General features: G+C 40.3%; 1 protein-coding gene across 6 annotated transcripts in view; it reads left to right on the top strand.

Moving 5' to 3' along the window:
• The window catches only part of SEC22C (SEC22 homolog C, vesicle trafficking protein), a 38,873-nt gene extending 16,184 nt beyond the window's left edge, over nucleotides 1-22,689 (top strand). For 2 of the 6 annotated variants that reach the window (XM_077808431.1, XM_077808432.1), the window contains exons 4-7: nucleotides 239-418; nucleotides 7,426-7,544; nucleotides 8,227-8,292; nucleotides 13,246-18,364. In XM_077808431.1, the coding sequence (XP_077664557.1) occupies nucleotides 239-418; nucleotides 7,426-7,544; nucleotides 8,227-8,292; nucleotides 13,246-13,446 (566 nt within the window). In that variant the 3' untranslated portion in view covers nucleotides 13,447-18,364. Of the gene's footprint in view, nucleotides 1-238; nucleotides 419-7,425; nucleotides 7,545-8,226; nucleotides 8,293-13,245; nucleotides 18,365-22,567 lie in introns of those variants that run through there. The other 4 variants (XM_077808434.1, XM_077808436.1, XM_077808435.1 and 1 more) reach the window with 4 other exon arrangements.
• Nucleotides 22,690-23,025: the final 336 nt, after the last annotated feature.

Raw genomic sequence — 23,025 nt, 5'->3', positions numbered from 1 at the left:
TTACTACGCAGAGTAAAGCTGTGTTTTAAGCATATCTGGGATGGCGAGTGTGTGTGTTACAGCATCCAGAAGTGTGATAGGTACTTTACACAACAAATAGAAAGCAAAGAATTTGACCCAAATAGTAAATAATATTTTAGATATATTAAAAAAAATGGGATAGGAAGGTCCAGGATATCAGTTAGCTCATTAACAATCCAGTGTTTTAATTAAAATATTTCTTGATACCCTCTTATAGATAATATTATTCAGAAAGTGAAATACCATTTCAACTACACAAGCTGCTCTCAAATGAAGAACCGCCTGGAGAAAATTCAGGAAGAGCTGAAGTTCCATCCTCCTGTGCTTCTGAAACTAGAGGATACAGAGCTGATGAATGGGATGATTAACGGGCACACAGAAGTGCACATGGGGTCTGGTAAGTTATTGGTATGCAAAGTTTTTTAGTGTCAACAATACAGATTTCTTCTGAGAACTCCTTTTTAACCTATGGTGAATAGTTAAAAATCCCAGTTGTGTTTTTCTGAAATGAGAAACCCATGTTAACATATATAAACCTCAGACAAATAGTTCTTGTTCAAGGCTACCTTCTTCATCATGATGAAGAGGACATAAACCCTTGTGTTATGGCAGATACATAAAGAAACCAATGAAGTACTTATAGTAGTTCATCTTTAACCATCAATCATTTTCTCTATGGAAGTTCGTTATAACTGGAATTACGAATTGCACATTCCCCTGCATTTAAGCAAGTGGAGGCTTTAATTTTCTTTAAGAGAAAGAGCTTCCTTATATCATGTGTTCCATAAACAAAGACCCAAAATATACTTCCAGCCTAGAAGATTTATTTTGGCTTAAGGAAGAAAATGATTCAAAGAATAAATATCTCTGAGACTGCAGGGTGATGTCTCACTTAAGATTATCCATCTTGAATTGTTTCACAGCATTTCACCTCTTCCCCAGTAGCCAGGCAAGATAACAGATTACATTTAAAGTTGCTGTACATAAAAAACAGAATTAAACCTGTCTTACAGTTATGATAAACATCTACATAAATATCATATTGAGAGGTTTCACATAGCTAATATTGTATAACAAACACTGAAAAACAAATAGATACTTTTTAAAGTATCATCTTACTATGCGAAAACTCAGAACACAGCTTGACTTGCCTATTTCAGGGTGAATCTGTAGGGCTAACAAAAATCCCATTGTTTTGTAAATAAACCAAACAGATATGATTGGCAAGTTATATTAGTGATCAGTTTTCAGAACCACATGTGAAGGGACAATATCTTACAACCTGACAGGCTTAGAAATACTTTGAACTAGTACAGATGGTTTCAAGACCAGAAAATATTTCCAAGCTATACTGAACAAATGATAAGAACTAAATATTCAGTTCTCATAACCTCAGTATTCTTTATTACTTTCTTCCATTTTCCATCTAGGTTTGTGCCTCTGGCTCTTTTCAGTGGTCTAACCCCGGTGCTCATGCATGTTCTTTCATCCTTATTGTAAGAACCATTTTCAGCCTCATCTGTCTACCACTGCTTCACTCAGCTTTTCTGGCTTTTTGTCTGTATCTCAGTCTTTCGTTTTCTGTCATTAACAGAAGCAGTGGCTGAATCCCATTCTACTGCCTCCAAAATTTGTTTGTTTTATCTTAGAAAGAAACAAAGGCTTTATCTACACTACAACTATACTAGTCAGGAAACTTGGTTACAACACAAAGCCCTTGTTAAACCCTGGATTTGTGCTGGAAATGGCCCACCTTGATTATGATTCACATTGTAAGGAGAGTGATCACTTTAGATAAGCTATTACCAACAGGAGAGTGGGTTTGTTTGGGGGGGAGGTTGGAGGGGGGGAGGGGAGAAAACCTGGATTTGTGCTGGAAATGGCCCACCTTGATTATCATACACATTGTAAGGAGAGTGATCGCTTTACATAAGCTATTACCAGCAGGAGAGTGGGGTGGGGGGAGAGAAAACCTTTTGTAGTGATAAACACCCATTTTTTCATGATTTGTGTGTATAAAAACAAACATCTTCTGTATTTTCCACAGTATGCATCCGACGAAGTGAGCTGTAGCTCACGAAAGCTTATGCTTAAATAAATTGGTTAGTCTCTAAGGTGCCACAAGTACTCCTTTTCTTTTTGCGAATACAGACTAACACAGATGTTACTCTGAAACGCAAAGCCAGGGGATCTGATTTTCAATAAGGTTGAAAGATATAGTATAAGACAAAACCTAATCATGTTCTCGTAAACGGGTAAAAACGTGTACTGTCCAAGGTTTTAGTCTCGTCACAGGGAGGTGGTTATCTACACTTTGTAACCATGTTGTGACCAGATCTTCTGACACCTTATTTCTAATGTTGGAAAGGTGAGTGTAGTCTAGCCATTTTCTCCCAATCTGCTCTGGCCAGAGGGAACCCCTTTTGTACCGTGCTAAAGAACAGTGCTTGAACCCAGTTCTTGCTAGCAAGGTGCTAGCATTGTTCCTTTGGTCAGTGTGGTCGCCATTGTCTTACTGGAAAGCTTAACTCCTATCTTGATGGTGTTTATGTAGCCAGTGGAGTTCTGGAAGAAACTGGGCACACAGGAAATGTTGTAAATAGATGATGTGGAGAGGAGAGAACATTTCCATCTTAGACAGATACTGAAATAGTACTTATGAAATGGAAAAAGCATCTTGTCCTAATTGTCTGGTAAACATGCTAATTAGTGGTGTTCATTTGGGAGAACACAATGCTGCATCGCTTGTCTCCTGAACAGCTTTACAGGTCATATTTAAAGCATAATTGTGTTTTCTTAAGATGAGATCTTAATATAAATGGTTTTCAGATTTAAAATACCTCACTTATTTTTAAATGGAAATGTCTGAGTCTAATTTTATACTGCTAAAGATTGTGCATTGACTTGGAGCTCTCTGTCAGCCTTATTTCTCTGCTTGGCTCCTTGGCAGCCAACTATTTTGTACAATGCCCTGAGGAAATAGACATTACTGTTTGCTGAAAATTCCATTCGCTCTCCAGTTAAATAGGCTGAGGGAATCAGTTTGGAAAAATCTTAATTGAAACTTCTACCCATTACTTAGTGAATGGATTTGCAGGATTGTATGTCTCCTCGAGATATGCACGAACTGCTGCTGATAAGCATGGAACAGACTCTCATTCCCCAAGGCCGGGTCCACACAATTTATGTACCGACTTAACTATTTCTGTTATGGGTGTGCTTTTATTTTTCTTTCCCTAGTGAAATAGCTACATCAGTACTACCCCTAATGTGGTTCTAGTTATACTGGTATAACGGTACTTATACTGGCGTGGTTTATTCTCTTAAATATGGGAATAAGCCATACCACTGTAATTGGTACAACTTTTATGAGTGGGTAATGCCTAAGACATATATAGGAATAAAATGAAAACTTTTGTCTTGGGGTATAAAGATCAGTTCCTAGTCAGAAATAAACCAACCCCACGTGATCAGGCATAGCAGTCTCCACTCTTTTTCTCCCATGATATTAATGCTTATTGCCTCCTGTATAGAACGTCTAATTTGTAAATTTTCTAAACTAGATTCTTCATCATATTCAAGTCTCCATACGTTGCCTCCATAGTTTCTCACTGGGGCATGGAAGTTGGTGATATGCTTGCTTCAAGCTGGGAAGAATTACTCTTATATTAGTTACTGACAATTCCTGTTTGTTTTAAAGTGAAACACTGATTGGCTCTGAAGTGAATCTTGGCAACGTATTTATTTGGCGCATGCAGTCCAGTCAAGCCAAGCCACAGCATTCTTATCAACGATGGTCAAGGCACGAAGACCTCCAGGAAGTTGAGTCACTTTGCAGTCCTCAACAATGTGTGTCATAGTTTGTGGCTGCCCATACTGACATAGTTGACTGTCTGTAAAATTTCACTGCAGCACAAATTCCATGTCCAGTACGAAACTGGTTCATAAGGCTCTATTGCCTTCATGGTAAATCAAACCCAGGATGACACTGAGTGGGGTCCGAGACAAGATAATTATTTGTCACTTTCTCTGAGGACCACAGAGCTCACCACGTGTCCTCTACCGTAAATCCCTCTCCTGGTAAACTTATCTACAATGGGCAATGTGAGTGCAGACGATCATGTGGTGGATTAAACAATCTTTAATTAACAGTGACTGTGGCATTATCGTGCAGTGTTGTCATGACCTTTGCTACGCTTTCCTCTCTGCAAACACTGAGTGAAGCAATATTGTAGAGAACCAGTAACTGTGGTAGAGGAGTAGATTTAAGTGTGCCTGAAATAATACGCATGGTGGAATTAAATTGTATGTCAGTCATCTTTGTGTGAGACAAGTAAGCCCATACTGGAGTGCAATACTCTGCCGAATAACAGAGTGCCATGGCTGAAGCATGTAACATTTGGGCTTTGGCTCCCCATGTCATTCCAGCCAGTTTTCTGAGCAGGTTTGTGTATTTTGACCTGAGTCGCTGTCTTTATAAAATGGTCGTGATATGTGAGAGTTCTATCCAATGTCATGCCTAGATAGACCAGGTGTGAATCACGCTTTATTCGCTGACCATTGAGAACTATATTCAGCTGTCTGCCCACTTGTTCATGATGTAAGTGGGAAACACTCAACGCAGTCTGTCTTCCACTTGGTATCAGGCGCAGCCAACGACAATCCATCATAGCCACCATATCTGCGTTTAGAACACTCTCTCAGGTATGTCAAAGGCATGTGACTGAGTGCCAAGGCATATGTCGTCTGCATGAACAAACTTGGCAACTTGAAATCAAGGGATAGCTAGATGAGGGAGGGAGAATCAATGCTCTTTTCTGGAAAATTGTGTCGGGAGGAATATGCACTATTGCTTATTTTAGTAAAACTTAATCCATCAAGAGTAATGTACAGTGAACTGTGTGTGCAGATCATTGAGAAAGTAAAACGTGCTGGTGCTGCTTATCTGACTAAACACTGTTCAGTGAGTCACTTCGATGTTAAATTTCATTGCTGTTTTTTATTATGCAAAGTCATATTTAAGTGACTGAGATACCTACACCATTGATTTCAGTGGAAACTTGTGTCCAGTAATGTTGCATGATGCTGGCATATTGCATCACAAAATTAATGTGGCTGCTGTCACAGCAGTGTCTGAGATAAAAGCAGGTGTGTGGGTGAGTGCCAGATGAGTTAATTGCGTAGCCGTTTATTAGCACTGATTTACACCACTGTATTCAAATAGCATTGAAGCTTTCTGTAAGCCCACATTGTCAAGGAAACCTCAGTTATAGGACAAGACTTTATTTTAATAAAAAAAAAAGTGAGTGAGTGAAATTCCTACTTTAAACTGTTCAGTGTCACTGTATTAAACAGCTGCTGCATTCCATCCCAGCAGTGGCTGCATTTCACTAAAGAGTGAAATGTGGTGATATGCATTTATCTTATAGGGGAGCTCCTGACCTGGGGAGGCATAATATTTATACTGCTTTTTGAGACAGCTAGATTAAAGGTGCTATAAAACATACATAATCGATTTTTTGCATTCCTATATTGCTACTAGTATGTATTTTTGAGGTGGAGTAAGATCACTTCTGGTTCTGAGGCCCTTCCAATAAAGGAATTGCTGCCTCTTAACTCTTTGCTCTTGTGTGTTTAAGTCTGATATTAACTAAGTTAATATTTAAACTTATTGTTTGTATCGATTTATATAATGCTCAAATACGTGAATTGGGTATTCTGTGTTTTCATGATTGCAGTTCCATCCTCTGCTGTTTTTTATAAATAAGTTTCTAGCCCTTATGGGTGTAAGGAAAGCCTTTACTATTTTGTTTAGTCTTCTTGAAGCTACAATGAGCATAAAATGGTGCTGCACATTCTCTTCCCTGCTTGCAGGCTCTTTGCTACCTTAGCAATGCAAAGATGATGGAATCCAGCTGCAACTGCTGAACTGAGACCCGAGCTGGTGGAGAGGAATTCTCAGTTGGCATAAAAGCCAGTGGAGCTACCTCCTGTGCCATCTGCCCCTTTCCCCAGGCATGAATGGTTGGTGAGGGTGCAAAGTGGACCTCCTCTATGCTCCACAGTTTGGGGATACCAGCCAGCTACTGGTTATAGCTGGGCTGAGGCCCGAACATCGTAAGAACTGGGGCGGCTCCTTGATGACCCGTCTCTTCTTTCTTGTATCTTGTGCATCTTGGTGTAAGAGAGAATTGGAGCCCAGTATCTGAGGTGTGAATTAGCCTGCTCATCTCAGTGCTGGAGTTCCTTCAGAAGCCTAAGTGCAGGTTAATGTTGGCAGATAAGGTGCTTAAAGCATTGATGATGGATGTGGGTACCAGCAGTGCAGCTGTTGTCGAGGGTTTGCTGGGGTCAGGAACTAAAGCTATGTCTACACATCACACCACTTTTGGTGAAGCTGTGCGGTGCAGAGTGGACACGGTGTGCTTTTCACTGTGGTGAAGGTCTCTGGCAGAGGGCAGGTAGTGTGGAAAGGCTTCAGCTGCTCCCTGCTGCCAGAGCCTTTCACTGCCAGGAGGAAGGACTCTGGAAAGGGGGAGCAGTGGGGAAATGCTGAGCCTTTTCCCTTCTGCTGGGGCTTTCTCTGCTGTACGGAAAGGCTTCAGCAGCGGAGAGCTACTGGAGCCTTTCCATGCTACCTCCTTGCTGCTGGAGCCTTTCCCTGCACTGTGGAAGGGCTTCGCAGTGGGACACTACACTGTTAAAAATAGCAGTGTAGGGGAGGCACAGCATGGGCCAGTAGAGAACATGTCTATGCTGCTATAGATACCCGTGCTGGAAGGCCTATGCATGTATGTATACTGCACGCCGGCAAAAGAATCCTGCAGTGTAGCTGCCCCCTAAGAGTTAAAGCCCCTTTCAGTCCCTATGTGTAAAGTCATCTCTGCCCACAAGGAGCAGCAAAGAGGAGATACTCCCCCTCTCCAGTGTCAAAAGCTGTAACTGCTTCTTGAGTGCAAGAACTGTAAGCCACCTCCCATGACTTCTGGATGCCAAAACCTCCAGCTTTTCTGCTGACAAGGAAGTGAAGTGTCTTCAGTACAAAAATCTGTAGCATGCTGACAACTGAAAATGTAGGTGTGGCATAAAATAAGCGACACTTAATATCCAGATACATAATGCAAGTGCTAATGGACTGATCGTATCATTCGGTCCATTAAAAATCACTTCAGTTTATTGGTAGCTGCTGTAGAATGTCCAGGTACCCTGAGAATTCAGCAATGAAGTGCAACAGAAACTGTGCGCCTTGCCACAAAATTAAAGTCCATCTTGCCAGAGAGTACACAAGGCCTTGAATATGCAACCCATAATTAGACTGAATTTGAGTTTCCTTATGAAAAAGGAATGAAGTAATTGGAATGAATTTTCAATAGTCTTTTTTTTTTTTTTTTAAATTGTCTGAAGCCCCTACCTACAGAATGCAACCTGTGACTCCTTTGGGGATTCTGTCTCTTGTTCTCAACATCATGTGTGGGGCTTTGAACCTCATTCGAGGAGTTCATCTAGCAGAGTATTCTTTTCAGGTAACCTTTTATTGACTTTTGAGTTGTAATGTGGGGAAAGGAGAGGAGGATTAGAGTTATACAGGTATCAGATCATCGGTGGCTATTGCACACCATAACTTTTCAAGTTATAATTTGTTTATCCGGAGAGCTTTATTCAGATCAATGAATATACTTCATGCACTCTGATCTGTCAGAGCCTGAGTTTTTTGAGCTTCAGGGCATGTTGAAAAATCTTTTTTCCCTGGAGGGAGTGGAGTGATATAGTTCATTTGAAAGGTGGAGGAGAATCTTTATTTTTGACATCCTGGAAGGATTTTATGTGGACATATTGTCCCACTTTAAAATGTCTGTTTTGATAAATTGCATGTGTTTCTTCGGATAGTGCACTTTTATATCTTTTAGAAAATACATTGTGGAATCAGCATAAAGTACCTCTTTAAAAAAAGTCTAAATCGTTTAGTGTTTCGCAGTTTTTATTTTGTGGCCTAAATTGATCCATACATCTCAATTTCCAGTATTTTGTTCAATGAATATTGATTTAACTCCAGTCTGACTTTGTATTCTGAGATTATGATGGTACCACAGTAGAATGAGAATAAGTATTTCCATAGAATGCACCTGTATAAAATGTCAAGCAGCACTTGGCATCAACTAAAACTCAGTAACTCTTAAAAAATTCTTCTTTATCTTCCCCAAACAGGAAGACCACGAGGGAACTGGAAATGTAATAGCATTTCTCCTTTCTTTTCTAGCCTGCATTTTTCAGGTATGTTAAATTTAGCTATTGTGCTCTGGCACTCTTCCTGCATTTTTCATCTACTGCGCTGCATCTAACAAACATTTGTCGAGTGTGATCAATGTGCAGAATAGGAGATTTCGAAGCACATTGTCTGTTCGCTGGCTGAAATTCTGTGCTTGGATGCATACATGACACAGGAGCAAAAGTTGGGCATTGGGTAGATGCGGTCTACAAATGGAGCCTTCACACTTCTAACCCGTTAGGCACCTATTGACTTATAGCTCCTCTCAACCCCTCAGCTGTAAGTTTATCTATCCCTTTCATTGTACAGATATCTCAAGAACTATTCTGGTTTAAAATAGCCCACACATAAACCACTAGTTAAATGAAAACTCCCCAAAGTAGCAATAGGTATGTTTTGTGCTATTCCAGCATTGTAGCGTTTTCTTTAAACCACTTGAAAAAGCAGGGTCATACAAACTTCAAAAGCCTTGAACCATAATTTTAATTATATTAACTAGTTTTAAAACTCTTTCACACTTTAACATTTTCTAAAGAGAATCCTTAAGATACTGTAGCACAGACCTTGTTTTTCCATTGTTTCCCTGTCATGATATATGAATCACCAAAATTGTTTGTGAATCTGAGACAAATCCAGGGCCTGCTAGGTTTTATTCTAACACTGCCATTGACTCAGTGCAGCCTTGAATAAATCTCGTAACTTCTCAGCCTTGGTCTTTCTATCTGTAAAATGACAATTATGCACTGCAGGGCCCTCTTGGCTCCTACCCCTGTTGTGCTGACAGAGTCGCTCTGAGACCCTGGGCTTCAGTAACCACTGGTGCTGTTTATTTACAGGTTGTGCTCCCACCATCTTTTCACCATACACCGCTTGGGTTCTAGTATCTGCACCCAGAGGGAAGAGCTATCCCTCTGCTTCCACTCCCTCGCTGCTCCTCCCCCCCACCCCTTCCTCCGCATCCTTCCTCCCAGCCTTTTATATAGCCCCAGGATAATTGGGTGGGCAGCTGTCTCCCAATTAGTTGCAGGTTTTCTCTAGCCAGCTCCAATTTACTTACCTTAATAGGGGCTGGCGTGACAGAGGGCTGAGTCAGCAGTTCTTGCCCAGCACCCTGTCACATGCACATCTGTTTACTTTACAGAATAGCTTTTTTTGTCACCTATCTGCCAGTAAACAATCCTGAGGTCATATATGAAGATCCTTTTGCATTGCAGTCATGTTGGATATTGCAACAGACTCCTAGTCAGTAGGCAAAAGGCATTGCTGATGTTAATGGTGTAACTTACACATCAGCTGTGAGTGGTAAAGTAATAAGAAAAGGAGGACTTGTGGCACCTTAGAGACTAACCAATTTATTTGAGCATAAGCTTTCGTGAGCTACAGCTCGCTTCATCGGATGCATACTGTGGAAACTGCAGAAGACATTATATACACAGAGACCATGAAACAATACCTCCTCCCACCCCACTCTCCTGCTGGTAATAGCTTATCTAAAGTGATCACTCTCCTTACAATGTGTATGATAATCAAGGTGGGCCATTTCCAGCACAAATGCAAGTTTAACTAGAACGTCGGGGGGCGGGGGGAGGTAGGAAAAAACAAGGGGAAATTAGGCTACCTTGCATAATGACTTAGGGAGTCATTAATGACTGGGAGTGGCTAAGTCATTATGCAAGGTAGCCTATTTCCCCTTGTTTTTTCCTACCCCCCCCCCCCCCCCCCGAACGTTCTAGTTAAACTTGGATTTGTGCTGGAAATGGCCCACCTTGATTATCATACACATTGTAAGGAGAGTGATCACTTTAGATAAGCTATTACCAGCAGGAGAGTGGGGTGGGAGGAGGTATTGTTTCATGGTCTCTGTGTATATAATATCTTCTGCAGTTTCCACAGCATACATCCGATGAAGTGAGCTGTAGCTCACGAAAGCTTATGCTCAAATAAATTGGTTAGTCTGTAAGGTGCCACAAGTACTCCTTTTCTTTTTGGCTATACAGACTAACACGGCTGTTACTCTGAAACCTGGTAAAGTAATGTAACTTACATTGATCTGGCATTTGATGGAGTGCAAAAATATGTTACGGGCAATTTAATACTACCTGTGGACCAGTTCTGGCATAAACAGGTGCAACTCACACAAAGATCTGTAACTTACGTTATACACATGACTGCTGAATTTAGCTTAAGAGACAAATCTCTGTGGGAGCTGGTCCTGTTTTCAGGCTGTTTTAGCATGAGCTTGGCCCAATATCCAGTCTACTTCTTTAATAGCATGTACAGCCCTCTTCCTCATTCTTTTAAGGTAGCTGCCGGATAATTATTTCTGCTTGCATTATTTCAAATGGTAACCGAAATCCCCTTCTCCTCTTCTCCGAGAGCTTTGCAAGAATTTGAGTAATCTTTTGTGTGGTATAGTGGAAGAACAAGCATTCATATTTGGCATTCCTTAGAGCTTTTGCATATTCATTTTCCAAATTATGTTCTTGGTTTTCTGATTCACATGGGTATAATGGATGAATGCTCACGTCTAAACAAGCCAACCTAGAAATGAACAGCCGTCATCCTGATTTCAGGGTCATGTGGTGCTTGAATTGAGCTCAATTATTTGAGGAACTTGGACTTTGCATAACTGGTAAAATGGACTGAAACTGGGCAAAACTACATGCTCTAATTTATTTAAAAATAAGTCTGGAAACTTTAACTGTATTTAAATTCAACATTAGTATTTAGTCTTATCTTTGGACACTAACCTTCAGTGCTAAAATAGAGAAATTCTAGCCTATAACAAATTAACATTTCAAATATTAAATGCTTTAAAAACCTTGCTGTTTGACCAGCTCAGCCTTTCTTCAAATGAGTGAGTTACTTTGGACACGCTCTCAAATCTACAGCGGAAAGAGCCAATATATTTATTGTGTATAGAATGCCACGTTGGTTTCTGCATAATCTAAGGTTTAGTCGGAAGACCAAGTTATGTTCTGTCATTACAGCCACTCAATTCCACTGACTTAAGTGAAGTAGCACGAATGTGAGGGCAGAATTTGACCCTTGTTAAATAGCAATGACAGGCTTGATACAGTGCATCTTTACTGTAAAGTGCCAGATGCGGCTCTGTGATAAATGAGGCTTGGCACAGAGATGACGGTTTCCAAGAGGGATGAAGTAGTATTTCTTCAGGAGCTGAGGTCTTGGATTTAGGCTTGTGCATTATTGCCCTTTGAAAACCTGGCCAAATGTAAAATAGCAGAATTGCAATAAGTGTTTGTAATCGGCATAAATATAAAGTTCTAAGTGTGAATTTAGAACTCGGGGGTTGGACTAGATGACCTTCAGGGGTCCCTTCCAACCCTGATATTCTATGATTCTATGATTCTATGAATACAACTCCAGACCTTTTTCAAAGAACACCTTGCAAAAATGTAAATTAGTGAAGTATCACTTTCAGTATTTCTGTGTGGTGATTAATATGCTAGAAATATTTAGAAAACTATTTGCCATGTTAGGTTAACCTAGGCTGATAATGAAATGTACCTTTTAATATCTGATTTGTGTTTTGTCCAATCACAGAATTTCAGAAACTTAGTATTCTGGGCTTAGTCCTTTATTGTACCATATGGCTTCTAGTTTGGCTTGATTCTCTGACTGTGATTGAAGTTTTTTGCCCTTTAAATTCATTGGACTTTTCTGCCAAAATAAGGGGAGAGACAGTTAAGGTGAAACAACTCTTTGCTCTGGTACATGTGTAACCCATTTTTACTGTGGTTCTCTGTCTACTCTAATGGCTGGACCACTTAGAGGTGTGGATCTGCTGCTGGCTTTGAGATAACAAGGTCTGGGTCTCTTTAGCTCAGGCAGTAGAGTCTAATGCTTATAGATCCAGAGGTCCTACCTTTGGTCCTGACTGCTGGTGATCCATCCCGGGGTGGTACATATACATACAGTAAGAGAAGTAATTGCGTAGCTTATACTAATTTTTTGGGCCAGTATTTCACATAGTAGAAACTTCGTATTTTTTGGGTGACGTGAAGTGATCTGCTCCTAAAACTTGATGCCAGTCAGTTTCACCTTTTTACACAGAGTAGCTCTTTCTTGACTTTCCCATCTTCTTGGCTGAGAGTAGAAAATGCTAACAAACATTGTATTTTGGGCTCTTTGCCCTCTTAGATTATGGTAGGACAGAGTCATGAAGTGACCCTGCATACTCATACTCAGTGCAAAGTGCTGCGTATATAGCAATCCCACTTGTGTCACCAGCAAGGTTTGAACCCAGGACCTCCAGCAGACTAAAGCCTGAGTCTTGACTGCTTGAGCTAAACAAGTAACTCCTTTAGCTGGCACGCGTAATAGGCTCTTACCCTGTTATGTGGACCAGCCACTAGAGGAGAACACTTAAAACACACTGAACCAGTGGACCGTACCTGCACTGGGAATTTTTTGTTTTGTTCTGTTTAAATCTTGCTCTGAGTCTCTTGTTAGAAATTATATCCTCTAATATTTAAGTGAATTCTGGGATAAAATCACTGTTAATGTAGCCCTTTATTTTTGCCCAGAATAGGTACAGCAGAAGTGATAAGAGGTTTGCCTCGTATCTCCCTGCCGTTGATTTTCAGCCTTAACCTACAAGGTTCACATCTGAGTCTTAGAATGTAGTTTAGCTTTCATACTTGTTTACTTTTTGCTAATCCTTTTTCCACTACCAACAAGGGTGCCAATTGCGCTGGTGGGTTTCTTTGTTGTGGATATGGTACCTGTTCAGTAGGATCTGGATTGAGGCCACCAATTCACTTCTGTTGGATGGATGGTCTTGTAATAGATAAGACTTGAAAAGAGCTTTAAGCTTTTTATGTGCGTTTTAGTAGCAGGTGAATCCCTAAATCATAGGTGCCAGTAGTTGTAAGCTGTGATCCTTGTCTGTGTATATTCAGTTTGCTAACATTGTTTCTCTGATGCTATTCCAGTGTTATTTGTACTTGTTCCATGGTTCATCAAGGAAGATGAAGGCATTTGTACTGTTTTTCTCCATTTGTCTATGCAACATTTACTTGTATGGATTAAGAAACATCTGGCAAATACTCTTTCACATAGGAGTGGCTTCTCTTTCTTCATATCAGATACTGACAAGGCAACTGATGGAGAAACAGCCTGATATTGGAGTATGAAAACACACGTGGGATTCATCGCTCATATTTTAAAAAAAACTTTTATTTACTTACACTAGCCAAAAATACTTTGGGGCATATTTTAAAACTGTACAACGATGGTTATCACCAGGGAGAGATTTTGAAATGAAACAACTCGAAATAAACTGTGCTCTTCTAATTAGTGTCAAATAGACATTCAGGGGATTAGTTGTACTTCAGCTGTGCATTGCAGACTATTTGCAAGCATTCGTAATGGAGGTTCTCACTGCCATTGAGAATCTTCAGTACTCAATCTTTTCAATGTACTCCTTGACTAATACCAAACAGTCAGTGTCTCTTCATTTGTCTCATTTGCTTTGAAACAGTTCACTATTTCAGTGTGTTGCCCTGGAAGTTTGACAGAAAACATTGAAATTGTACTTTAAAACCAAGACTGATTAAAATTGTGGATAATAATGCTTAGCACTTTCATCTATAGATCCTAAGTTGCTCGACAGATGTAAACTAAGGAGGCATTTGCCATAATTAGTCAGTAATTGGTGGAAAAAATGCTTTTAGTGGGATTTTCAGGGTAATCCTACTAAGGTGAAATAGAATGATAGGGGTCTGAAGAAAAGAAAAGGGCAGGGGCCCTTTTAAAAACCATAAAGGATGTAAAATGTCTCTTGAGTAAACTGTACATCTTAATTGTTGGTATGGTGTGAGCTTATTGAGAAATTGTCAGTAAGTTTTTGAAGCTGCATAAACCAAACCAAAAAAACACACAACTGACCTTTCAGCCCAAGTGGCCTTTATTTCCCTGTTGAAGGTCACATTTTTTGAAAGGGTAATTATATGTTTGTTTGGTTTATACAGATAAATAAGTTTGGAAGATGTATTTTGTGACAACCCAGTGAGTTTTTCAACCTTTCAAAAGATATGTTATTAGCGATTAGAAATCCATTCCCCATCCTGGAAAGCAAGAGCAGGTTCTCTTTATTTTACATTTAAGCTCTCATGCTAAGGTTAATTTATGAGCATGCACTTTTGAATATAGTCATTAGGAGCTGAATTTCTCCACCTCTGCTGCAGTGTATATTCTGGTATTTAATGTGCTGAGGTATACACTGAGATATAAAATGTATCTGAACACTTTTTTTTGATAAGTTTTCTCTGTATACAGAATATCTAACGTTTTGACACAGCTGTCTTTTGGAGGGTTAGTGGAGAATCATGAAACCTGAGAAATTACAGGAAGCTTGTAGTTGTAATACTGTGGAGGTAACCTCTTAATTTTTTCTCACTTAACCGTTTAATGGTAGTCCCATGTATTATGTAGAATTTCATCCCCTTGTTGAGGAATTGTTCTTTCACTTAATGTCTCTACCTTTCATGTTTGCAGAGATTAAATTGATGGAGAGTTACCTTCCTGACTCTGTAGGCAGCTTAAATGTTAGTCAATATTATCTATTTCACTACTGACTATTATAGCAGAAACATCCAGCTAATATTTTAAACCAGACCCACACATTGTGTGCTAAAAGCCCTAACAACTGACTATCCAGCTGCCGAAACCTGCACCTTCCTCTGACAACTTGTGCAATGCAACTCTGTGCAGCCAATGCATAAATCTGTGCATAAAGATTTAAGTGACTGGATATTGTTTGTCTGCTGTTCTAATAGTACAGCCTTTAGTGTACCTAGTCCCATGCACTGCTACAGTGAAATAGAAGTATCAGGAGGTAGCTGTGTTAGTCTGTATCCACAAAAACAACAAGGAGTTTGGTGGCACCTTAAAGACTAACAGATTTATTTGCCACCGGACTCCTTGTTGTTTTAGAGAAATAGCAAAAGATTCTTCTATGTTTTTGGTACATGGAAAGGCACTGTGTAGTAAAGAAAACTGAGCTGAAATTCCAGGAGTAAATAAACTTTAAAAAGGGAAAAATATATCAGAAGGAAAGGGCTAAAATGAAACATCAGAAACAGTGGTGGGTAGAAACTTAGAGACCAGTGGAAACTTTAGCTTGATAGGAGACAGTAAATTGGATGTGAAATTGTAAGATGATATGACCGCCAAAAAGACCCTATGGTGGTAGGCTGCATGGGGTGAGGCATGTGTCAGAGCAGGGAAGGATCATAATCCTTTATGCAGCTCAGATGCAAGCACTCCTAGAATTATTTCATTCAGTTCCAGGTATCCGTAATGAAGACAGACATGCTGAAGGGTGTCCACAGAAGACTGTCCAGGTATTGATATTTGAAGAGAGAAGAGAAAGTCACTGCTTAGCATAGAAACTAAAGGGGTCAGCCTTTCTTGATGTTTGTCCTTCAGATATCGGGTCAGATGAGAAAAAAGTTAAGGCACAAGGAGGCACAACTAAGTCTAATAGAATGAAACTGAAAAGGAACATTTAGGTTGACGGGGAAAACTGCTTGATACTAAGGGCTTGTCTGCACTACCGCGTGGGGTCAATCTAAGACACACAACTTCAGCTATGTGAATAGCGTAGCTGAAGTAGACTTACTTAGATCTACTTACCACGGTGTCTTCACTGCAGTAAGTTGATGGCTGACGCTCTCCTGTCGACTCTGCTTGCGCTTCTCGTTCTGGTGGAGTACCAGAGTCGACAGGAGGGTGCTCAATGGTCAATTTATTGCATCTGTACTAGACGTGATAAATTGACCCCCGCTGGATCGATCTCTGCCCGCCGATCCAGCGGGTAGTGTAGACGAACCCTGAGATCTATTAAACTGTGTGGAATAGGCTAAGGTAGCCGTTCCCAGACTTCATGAATAACATAACGTTTGCTTAAAAATTTGATGTTTGAAGTATCACTTGCGAATGTTTCCTTTTTTATTTTAGGACTTAACTGGTTTTTAATATTTCTGAACTCATAGTAAAATAAATGCCTAAAGAAGCCAGAAATTATAACCTCCTTTTTTAAACATTTCAAGTTCTTTATCGGTGTATCAAAAAGCACAATGAAGCAGCAATTGTTGATCTGTTTTGTATTACTCAAATTACAAGGAACAATTAAATGTCAAGAGACATGTTGACATATCTCTATATGCTGCTAAGCTATGTCAAGGCCTGACTTTTTTAATATATCAATTCAAAGTTCCTCCTCATTCTTATCTGGACTATTGAAGAACATGAGCCAAAGTTCTTTACTTACATTTTGACAATATTTTTAAATTAAGAGCCAATCAAAATGTTTTGCATTTTCTCTGATAAAAATATAAAAGTACCATTAATGAGAAGGGTGTTCTTGCTTCACATATAAGGGTTGCTTTGTGTCAGGTAAGATTTTGCTGAGCTTCAGCTGAAGGTCTGGTCCTGCAGACCTAAGTTTCATCTTGTAGGTTTTTTTTTTAATGGTGATCAGGGCAGAAATCCAGTTCTGTCAGGGAAACGTTTCTTAACATTCAGCCTAGTAGCACTTGTAACATGTTCTATTCATATGAATGGAGGTCTTATTAAAAAATAAGGCATGAAGATGACTAAGAGTAAACTTTTTTTTAATAATCCGTTTTCTAAATTTTCATACTAGGGTCTGCCTTGCTGATGTTACAGGACATGGTGCTCATACCTCTGGCTAGTCTTAACCAGGTGGCAGTGCATTGACTTAAATAGGGAAAGCTGTTTCTGCTAGGAAAAGGGTTAGGAGATTTACTTTGTATATGGACAAAACATTCTGGGGAATAACCTTAATGACAGGATCTGATTTCTATGTCTCCCCTGATCCTGTTAGTGTTGTACTTGTCTCCACTAAATGTATTTGAGTAAAGCTAGTCTTGCATAGACTTTGGGCACCTAGAACACTTAGGTATGTCAACACTGCTGTCTGGAGATGTGAATTCCAGCTCAAAAAAGACATACCTGCACTAGCTCTCATTCAGCTGGCGTACGTAGCCACGGTGTTACAAGTGGCCCACTGCCTTGAGTACATATGGTCCAAAATGTTAGGTTTAAGCATAATGAAATGAATCACTGGATTTGCCTACTGGAAGGATCATCCAACCCAAGAATCTTTAGGAAAACAATACAGCAAAATCTCTCAATACAACGTTCTGCTTTCCCAGTGGACCGTATGTCTGATGAATGGACAAACACCTAGTAGCGATTTGTTACAAAGGAGGTAGAATTGGCAGGGAACTATTCACAGGGAGATCTGGTTCTATAATGTGGGTAAGCCTGCCTTCAAAATCCATATTAGGGAACATACATTTAGCAATGTGTGTCCATTAATAGCTGAACACTTCTTCCAGCTTGGGTTGTGATTCAGGGACCAAGGAGAGGTCAAGTTAAGCATTGACTGTTCTAATTTTTTTTCTGTATTGTTTACACTGGCTTCTTGGTATGTTAATTCTGTGCACTGTGTGTGTGTGTGGTATAATATATGTTTAAACTTTCTTTTGCTAAAACAGGAAAAGAGATAACATAGTTTTACATTTAAATGAGTCCTTCAAGATTTAATAAAACAAGCGTTTTACTGTTTGAGAACAGAAAATCTGGATCAGAACACCAGGATTGTGCTTGTATTGAATCAGATCTTTAAAAGGAATCAAATTTTTGTCAGAACCTTGGACCATTTAAAATAATTTGATTATTTATCCACTTAATTCTCATTTTCAATTTTCACATTAAGTCTCTTGGAAACTCTGTTGTTCATGTAGAAACACAACACAAGAAAATAGGCCAAGAGTAAACCTTCCTTCCAGTTAAAATATTTAGAGTGCTTTGCCAACTTATGAAATATTGACCCGTTCTCCCCCTGCCTTTTTTAACCAAAGATCTGTTAAGGTTTCTTGAAAGGCTGGCTGGTACCTTTTTTTAAAAAAAAAAACTTTTGCACTGCATTAACAATTGAACCTGTGTATATGTATGTAAAGTCATTTTTTGCATGTGTGTGTATATATGTACATATTTATGAAAATAAATGACTTTTTGTAATGGCTGTGTTCATTTATATCTTCAGAAATTAGTGAAACACATCAGAAACAGGATAAACAAGCTTTTCATCAATGTTGCATCCTAAAATATAAATATACATACCAAACTCTTGACATACATAGTGAAGTCTGGAAAATATATCATGAGAATAACTTGAAGAGATAAGTTGAGCTTATTTAACAAATACATTTTAAAGCCAGTCTGGTTCAAATGTTGCCCTAACGCTCACTGGGCAATCTGTGTGGGCTCTCTGTTTTTCATAGAGAGAAATGTATGCATGTGATCATGATGGGGTGCTTCAGTGATATGTTTCACCCTCTAAAACCTGCCCTTTAAAGTAATGGATGCTCATCCCTGGGGCTGTTTAAAATTGGACTGCACAAAGCACTAACAAGATCTATCTGATCTTGTTACCTATTCTGTTGTTTAGGACCCAAAGCTACTAGTTGGAGCTGCTGTGGTGCGAAGGTCACATCAAAATAAGTTTATTTTTTAAAAGACAAAGTTCAATGGAATTGTTAAAGTCCACACACAGGAGATTTAAAAAAAAAAAAAGTCCAAGTCTCATTAGAAAGATGTGCCCATAAAAAAATGAAATCCAGTATACAAAATTAAAAGGCAAGTCAGACTCCTTTTAGATCCACTTGGTGATTGTGTAAGGGAGTTGGGGTGATGTAATTTATGAGCCAAAGGTGTAAGTATAACTTGCATTTTCTTATACTCTCCTGTTAGCTTTTCATCCTACACTCCTCTCTTCCATCCCCTCAGCCAGAACCTTACATCAACCTAGGTTTCCTTAGAAGCAGTGATCCAAACCCAAAGGTGGATTACTGAGCCCTGTGCCCATTTTCCTATGTGTAAATATAAGGTGCTTTCTAAATTCCAAAGCCTTACCTTCGCTAGGAGAAAAGGTGTGTTTAACCCTTTAAAAGCCTAGTGTGGACAAAGTTGCAGTTTTACAACTACAGTAGTCTTAGCTTGTCCAGGTAAACCCTAGGTTTCCTGACAGCGTTTTCTGTGATCAGCTAACAATTTGTTAAAATACAACTGCCTTTTCTACTCTAAATGCATGTTAAAAATCTGCCCTTTTCCTACTGTAAACATGATCCAAGTTGATGTGGGATACCATGTGGTTGACTGGGCAACAAAATGGCTGATGAAATTCAGTGTTGATAAATACAAAGTAATGCATATTGGAAAACATAATAACAACTATACATATAAAATGATGGGGTCTGAATTAGCTGTTACCACTTGAGAGAGATCTTGGAGTCATTGTGGATAGTTCACTGAAAACATCCACTCAATGTGCAGCGGCAGTCCAAAAAAAAAAAAAAGCCAACAATGTTGAGAATCATTAGGCAAGGGATAGATAAGACAGAAAATATCATATTGCCTCTACATAAATCCCTGGTACACCTACATCATGAATACTGCGTGCAGATCTGGTCTCCCGCATCTCAAAAGAGATTGGAATTGGAAAAGGTAAAGAAAAAAGCAACAAAAATGTTTAGGGATATGGGATAGCTTACATATGAAGAGAGATTAATAAGGCTGGGGCTCATCAGCTTGGAAAAGAGACGACTAAGGGGATATATGATAGAGGTGTATAAAATCATGACTGATGTGGAGACAGTAAATAAGGAAGTGTTATTTACTCATAACACAAGAACTAGGGGTCACCAAATGAAATTAATAGGCAGCAGATTTAAAACAAACCAAAGGAAGTATTTTTTCACACAACGCACAGGCAACCTGTGGAACTCTTTGCCAGAGGATGTTGTGAAGGCCAAGACTATACCAGGGTTCAAAAAAGAACTAGGTAAGTTCAAGGAGGATAGGTCCATCAGTGGTGATGGGCAGGGATGGTGTCCCTAGCCACTGCCAGAAGCTGGGAATGAGCGACAGGTGATGGATCACTCGATTACCTGTTCTGTTCATTCCGTGTGAAGCACCTGGCACTGACCACTGTCAGAAGATGAGATACTGGGCTAGATGCGCCTTTGGTCTGACCCAGTAGGGCCCTTCTTATGTTGTTATACCATAAATGCACTGAAAGCCAGGTTACAGTAACAAGAAGGGTTTCTTCAGGTATGTTAGCAACAAGAAGAAGGTCAAGGAGAGTGTAGGCCCCTTAGTGAATGAGGGAGGCAACCTAGTGACCGAGGATGTGGAAAAAGCTAATGTACTCAATGCCTTTTTTGCCTCGGTCTTCACAGACAAGGTTAGCTCCCAGACTGCTGCACTGGGCAGCACAGTATGGGGAGGAGGTGGCCAGCCCTCTGTGGAGAAAGAAGTGGTTCGGGACTATTTGGAAAAGCTGGATGTGCTACATCCGAGGGTGCTAAAGGGGTTGGCTGATGTGATTGCAGAGCCATTGGCCATGATTTTTGAAAACTCATGGCAATTGGGAGAGGCCCCGGATGACTGGAAAAAGGCTAATGTAGTGCCCTTCTTTAAAAAAGGGAAGGAGGGGGATCCACGGAACTACAGGCCATTCAGCCTCACCTCAGTCCCTGGAAAAGTCATGGAGCAGGTCCTCAAGGAATCAGTTCTGAAGCACTTAGAGGAGAGGAAAGTGATCAGGAACAGCATGGCTTCACCAAGGGCAAGTCATGCCTGACTAATCTAATTGCCTTCTATGAGGAGATAACTGGTTCTGGATGAGGGGAAAGCAGTGGATGTGTTATTCCTTAACTTTAGCAAAGCTTTTGATACAGTCTCCCACAGTATTCTTGCCAGCAAGTTAAAGAAGTATGGGCTGGATGAATGGACGATAAGGTGGATAGAAAGCTGGCTAGATCATCGGGCTCAATGGGTAGTGATCAATGGCTTCCCGTCTAGTTGGCAGCTGGTATCAAGCGGAATGCCCCATTGGTCGGTCCTGGGGCCGATTTTGTTCAATATCTTCACTAACGATCTCGAGGATGGCATGGATTGCACCCTCAGCAAGTTGTAAGATGACACTAAACTGGGAGGAGAGGTAGATATGCTCGAAGGTAGGGATAGGATACAGAGGGACGTAGGCAAATTAGAGGATTGGGCCAAAAGAAATCTGATGAGATTCAACCAGAACAAGTACAGAGTCCTGCACTTAGGATGGAAGAATCCCATGCACTGCTACAGACTAGGGACCGAATGGCTAGGCAACAGTTCTGCAGAAAAGGACCTAGGAGTTACAGTGGACGAGAAGCTGGATATGAGTCAGCAGTGTGCCCTTGTTGCCAAGAAGGCTAATGGCATTTTGGGCTGTATAAGTAGGAGCATTGCCAGCAGATCGAGGGATGTGATTATTCCCCTCTGTTCGGCATTGGTGAGCACTTATCTGGAATACTGTGTCCAGTTTTGGGCCCCACACTACAAGAAGGATGTGGAAAAATTGGAAAGAGTCCAGCGAAGGGCAACAAAAATGATTAGGGGCTGGAGCACGTGACTTATGAGGAGAGGCTGAGGGAACTGAGATTATTTAGTCTGCAGAAGAGAAGAATGAGGTGGGATTTGATAGCTGCTTTCAACTACCTGAAGGGGGGTTCCAAAGAAGATGGATCTAGACTGTTCTCAGTGGTAGCAGATGACAGAACGAGGAGTAATGGTCTCAAATTGCAGTGTGGGAGGTTTTGGTTGCATATTAGGAAAAACCTTTTCGCAAGGAGGGTGGTGAAGCACTGGAATGGGTTACCTAGGGAGGTGGTGGAATCTCCTTCCTTAGAGGTTTTTAAGGTCAGGCTTGACAAAGCCCTGGCTGGGATGACTTAGTTGGGGATTGGTGACAGGAGACTAGACGACCTCCTGAGGTCCCTTCCAACCCTGATATTATATGATACAGCAATTTCAAGGCTAGCTTCACTTTTGAATGTGTCCTAGTGTACCTACCTTCAGAAGTTGAAGGGCTGAGTCAGCCTTGCTGAGATGCTAACTAGCGGTGCTGGAATGTGTATATATTTCCAACCTGAAGCTTAAACTACTGTGCTTACCCCTGCAGCCTTCAAAAGACACAACTAATGGAAGTGTTTCTGCTGTAACAAGGTACAATGTGGTAAAATGTAGATGGTAACAAATGAGAGCCTTATTCTTCTGAACTGCTCCGCCCTTAGAATTCTATATTTCTTGTAAATAAAGGACTGCTCAAAGCATGTTTCTTCTTGGGATGCTAACTGGAAAAGAGCAGCTGCTTTACCCTTTTTTCTTTTCCCTTGATGTTAGGGGAGAAAGCAATTACCGCTTCATTTTCTTTTGAAGATTCTGAGGAGAGGAGGCAGGAGGATGAGAGGAGCGTCATGCCAAAGGAGGAACAATTCCTCTGGTGATGAAAGAGTGCGATTTCATGAGAGAGCCTGCACATCTAGGCCGTGCCCTGGGCATTTGGCAACTCGACTTTTGTGCTGATGCTTTCCTTTGAATGTGACCCAGTTACATCTAGAACTATGTTTGGAGCAATAATGGTCACTAGGAAAAGAAAAGCTTGGAATGCATTATTTGCTCCTGAGGCAGGTTTGATGAGTGTCCTGGTTAAAAGTGAAAGAATCCTGCCATTATAACAGCCACTGGTCCTTAAATGGATCACACACATAGTGGCAGGCAGTCTGTTTAGGCCCCCAAATTTGTTTTCCTTAAGGGCAATCCTCAGTGGATACCATTTTAAGAATTCATCAGTCACTGCC

The sequence above is a fragment of the Eretmochelys imbricata genome, chromosome 2 (assembly GCF_965152235.1).
Source record: "Eretmochelys imbricata isolate rEreImb1 chromosome 2, rEreImb1.hap1, whole genome shotgun sequence".
NCBI lineage: Eukaryota > Metazoa > Chordata > Testudines > Cheloniidae > Eretmochelys > Eretmochelys imbricata.
The sequence above is the reverse complement of the archived record's forward strand: the minus strand, read 5'-3'. Positions and strand labels throughout refer to the sequence as shown.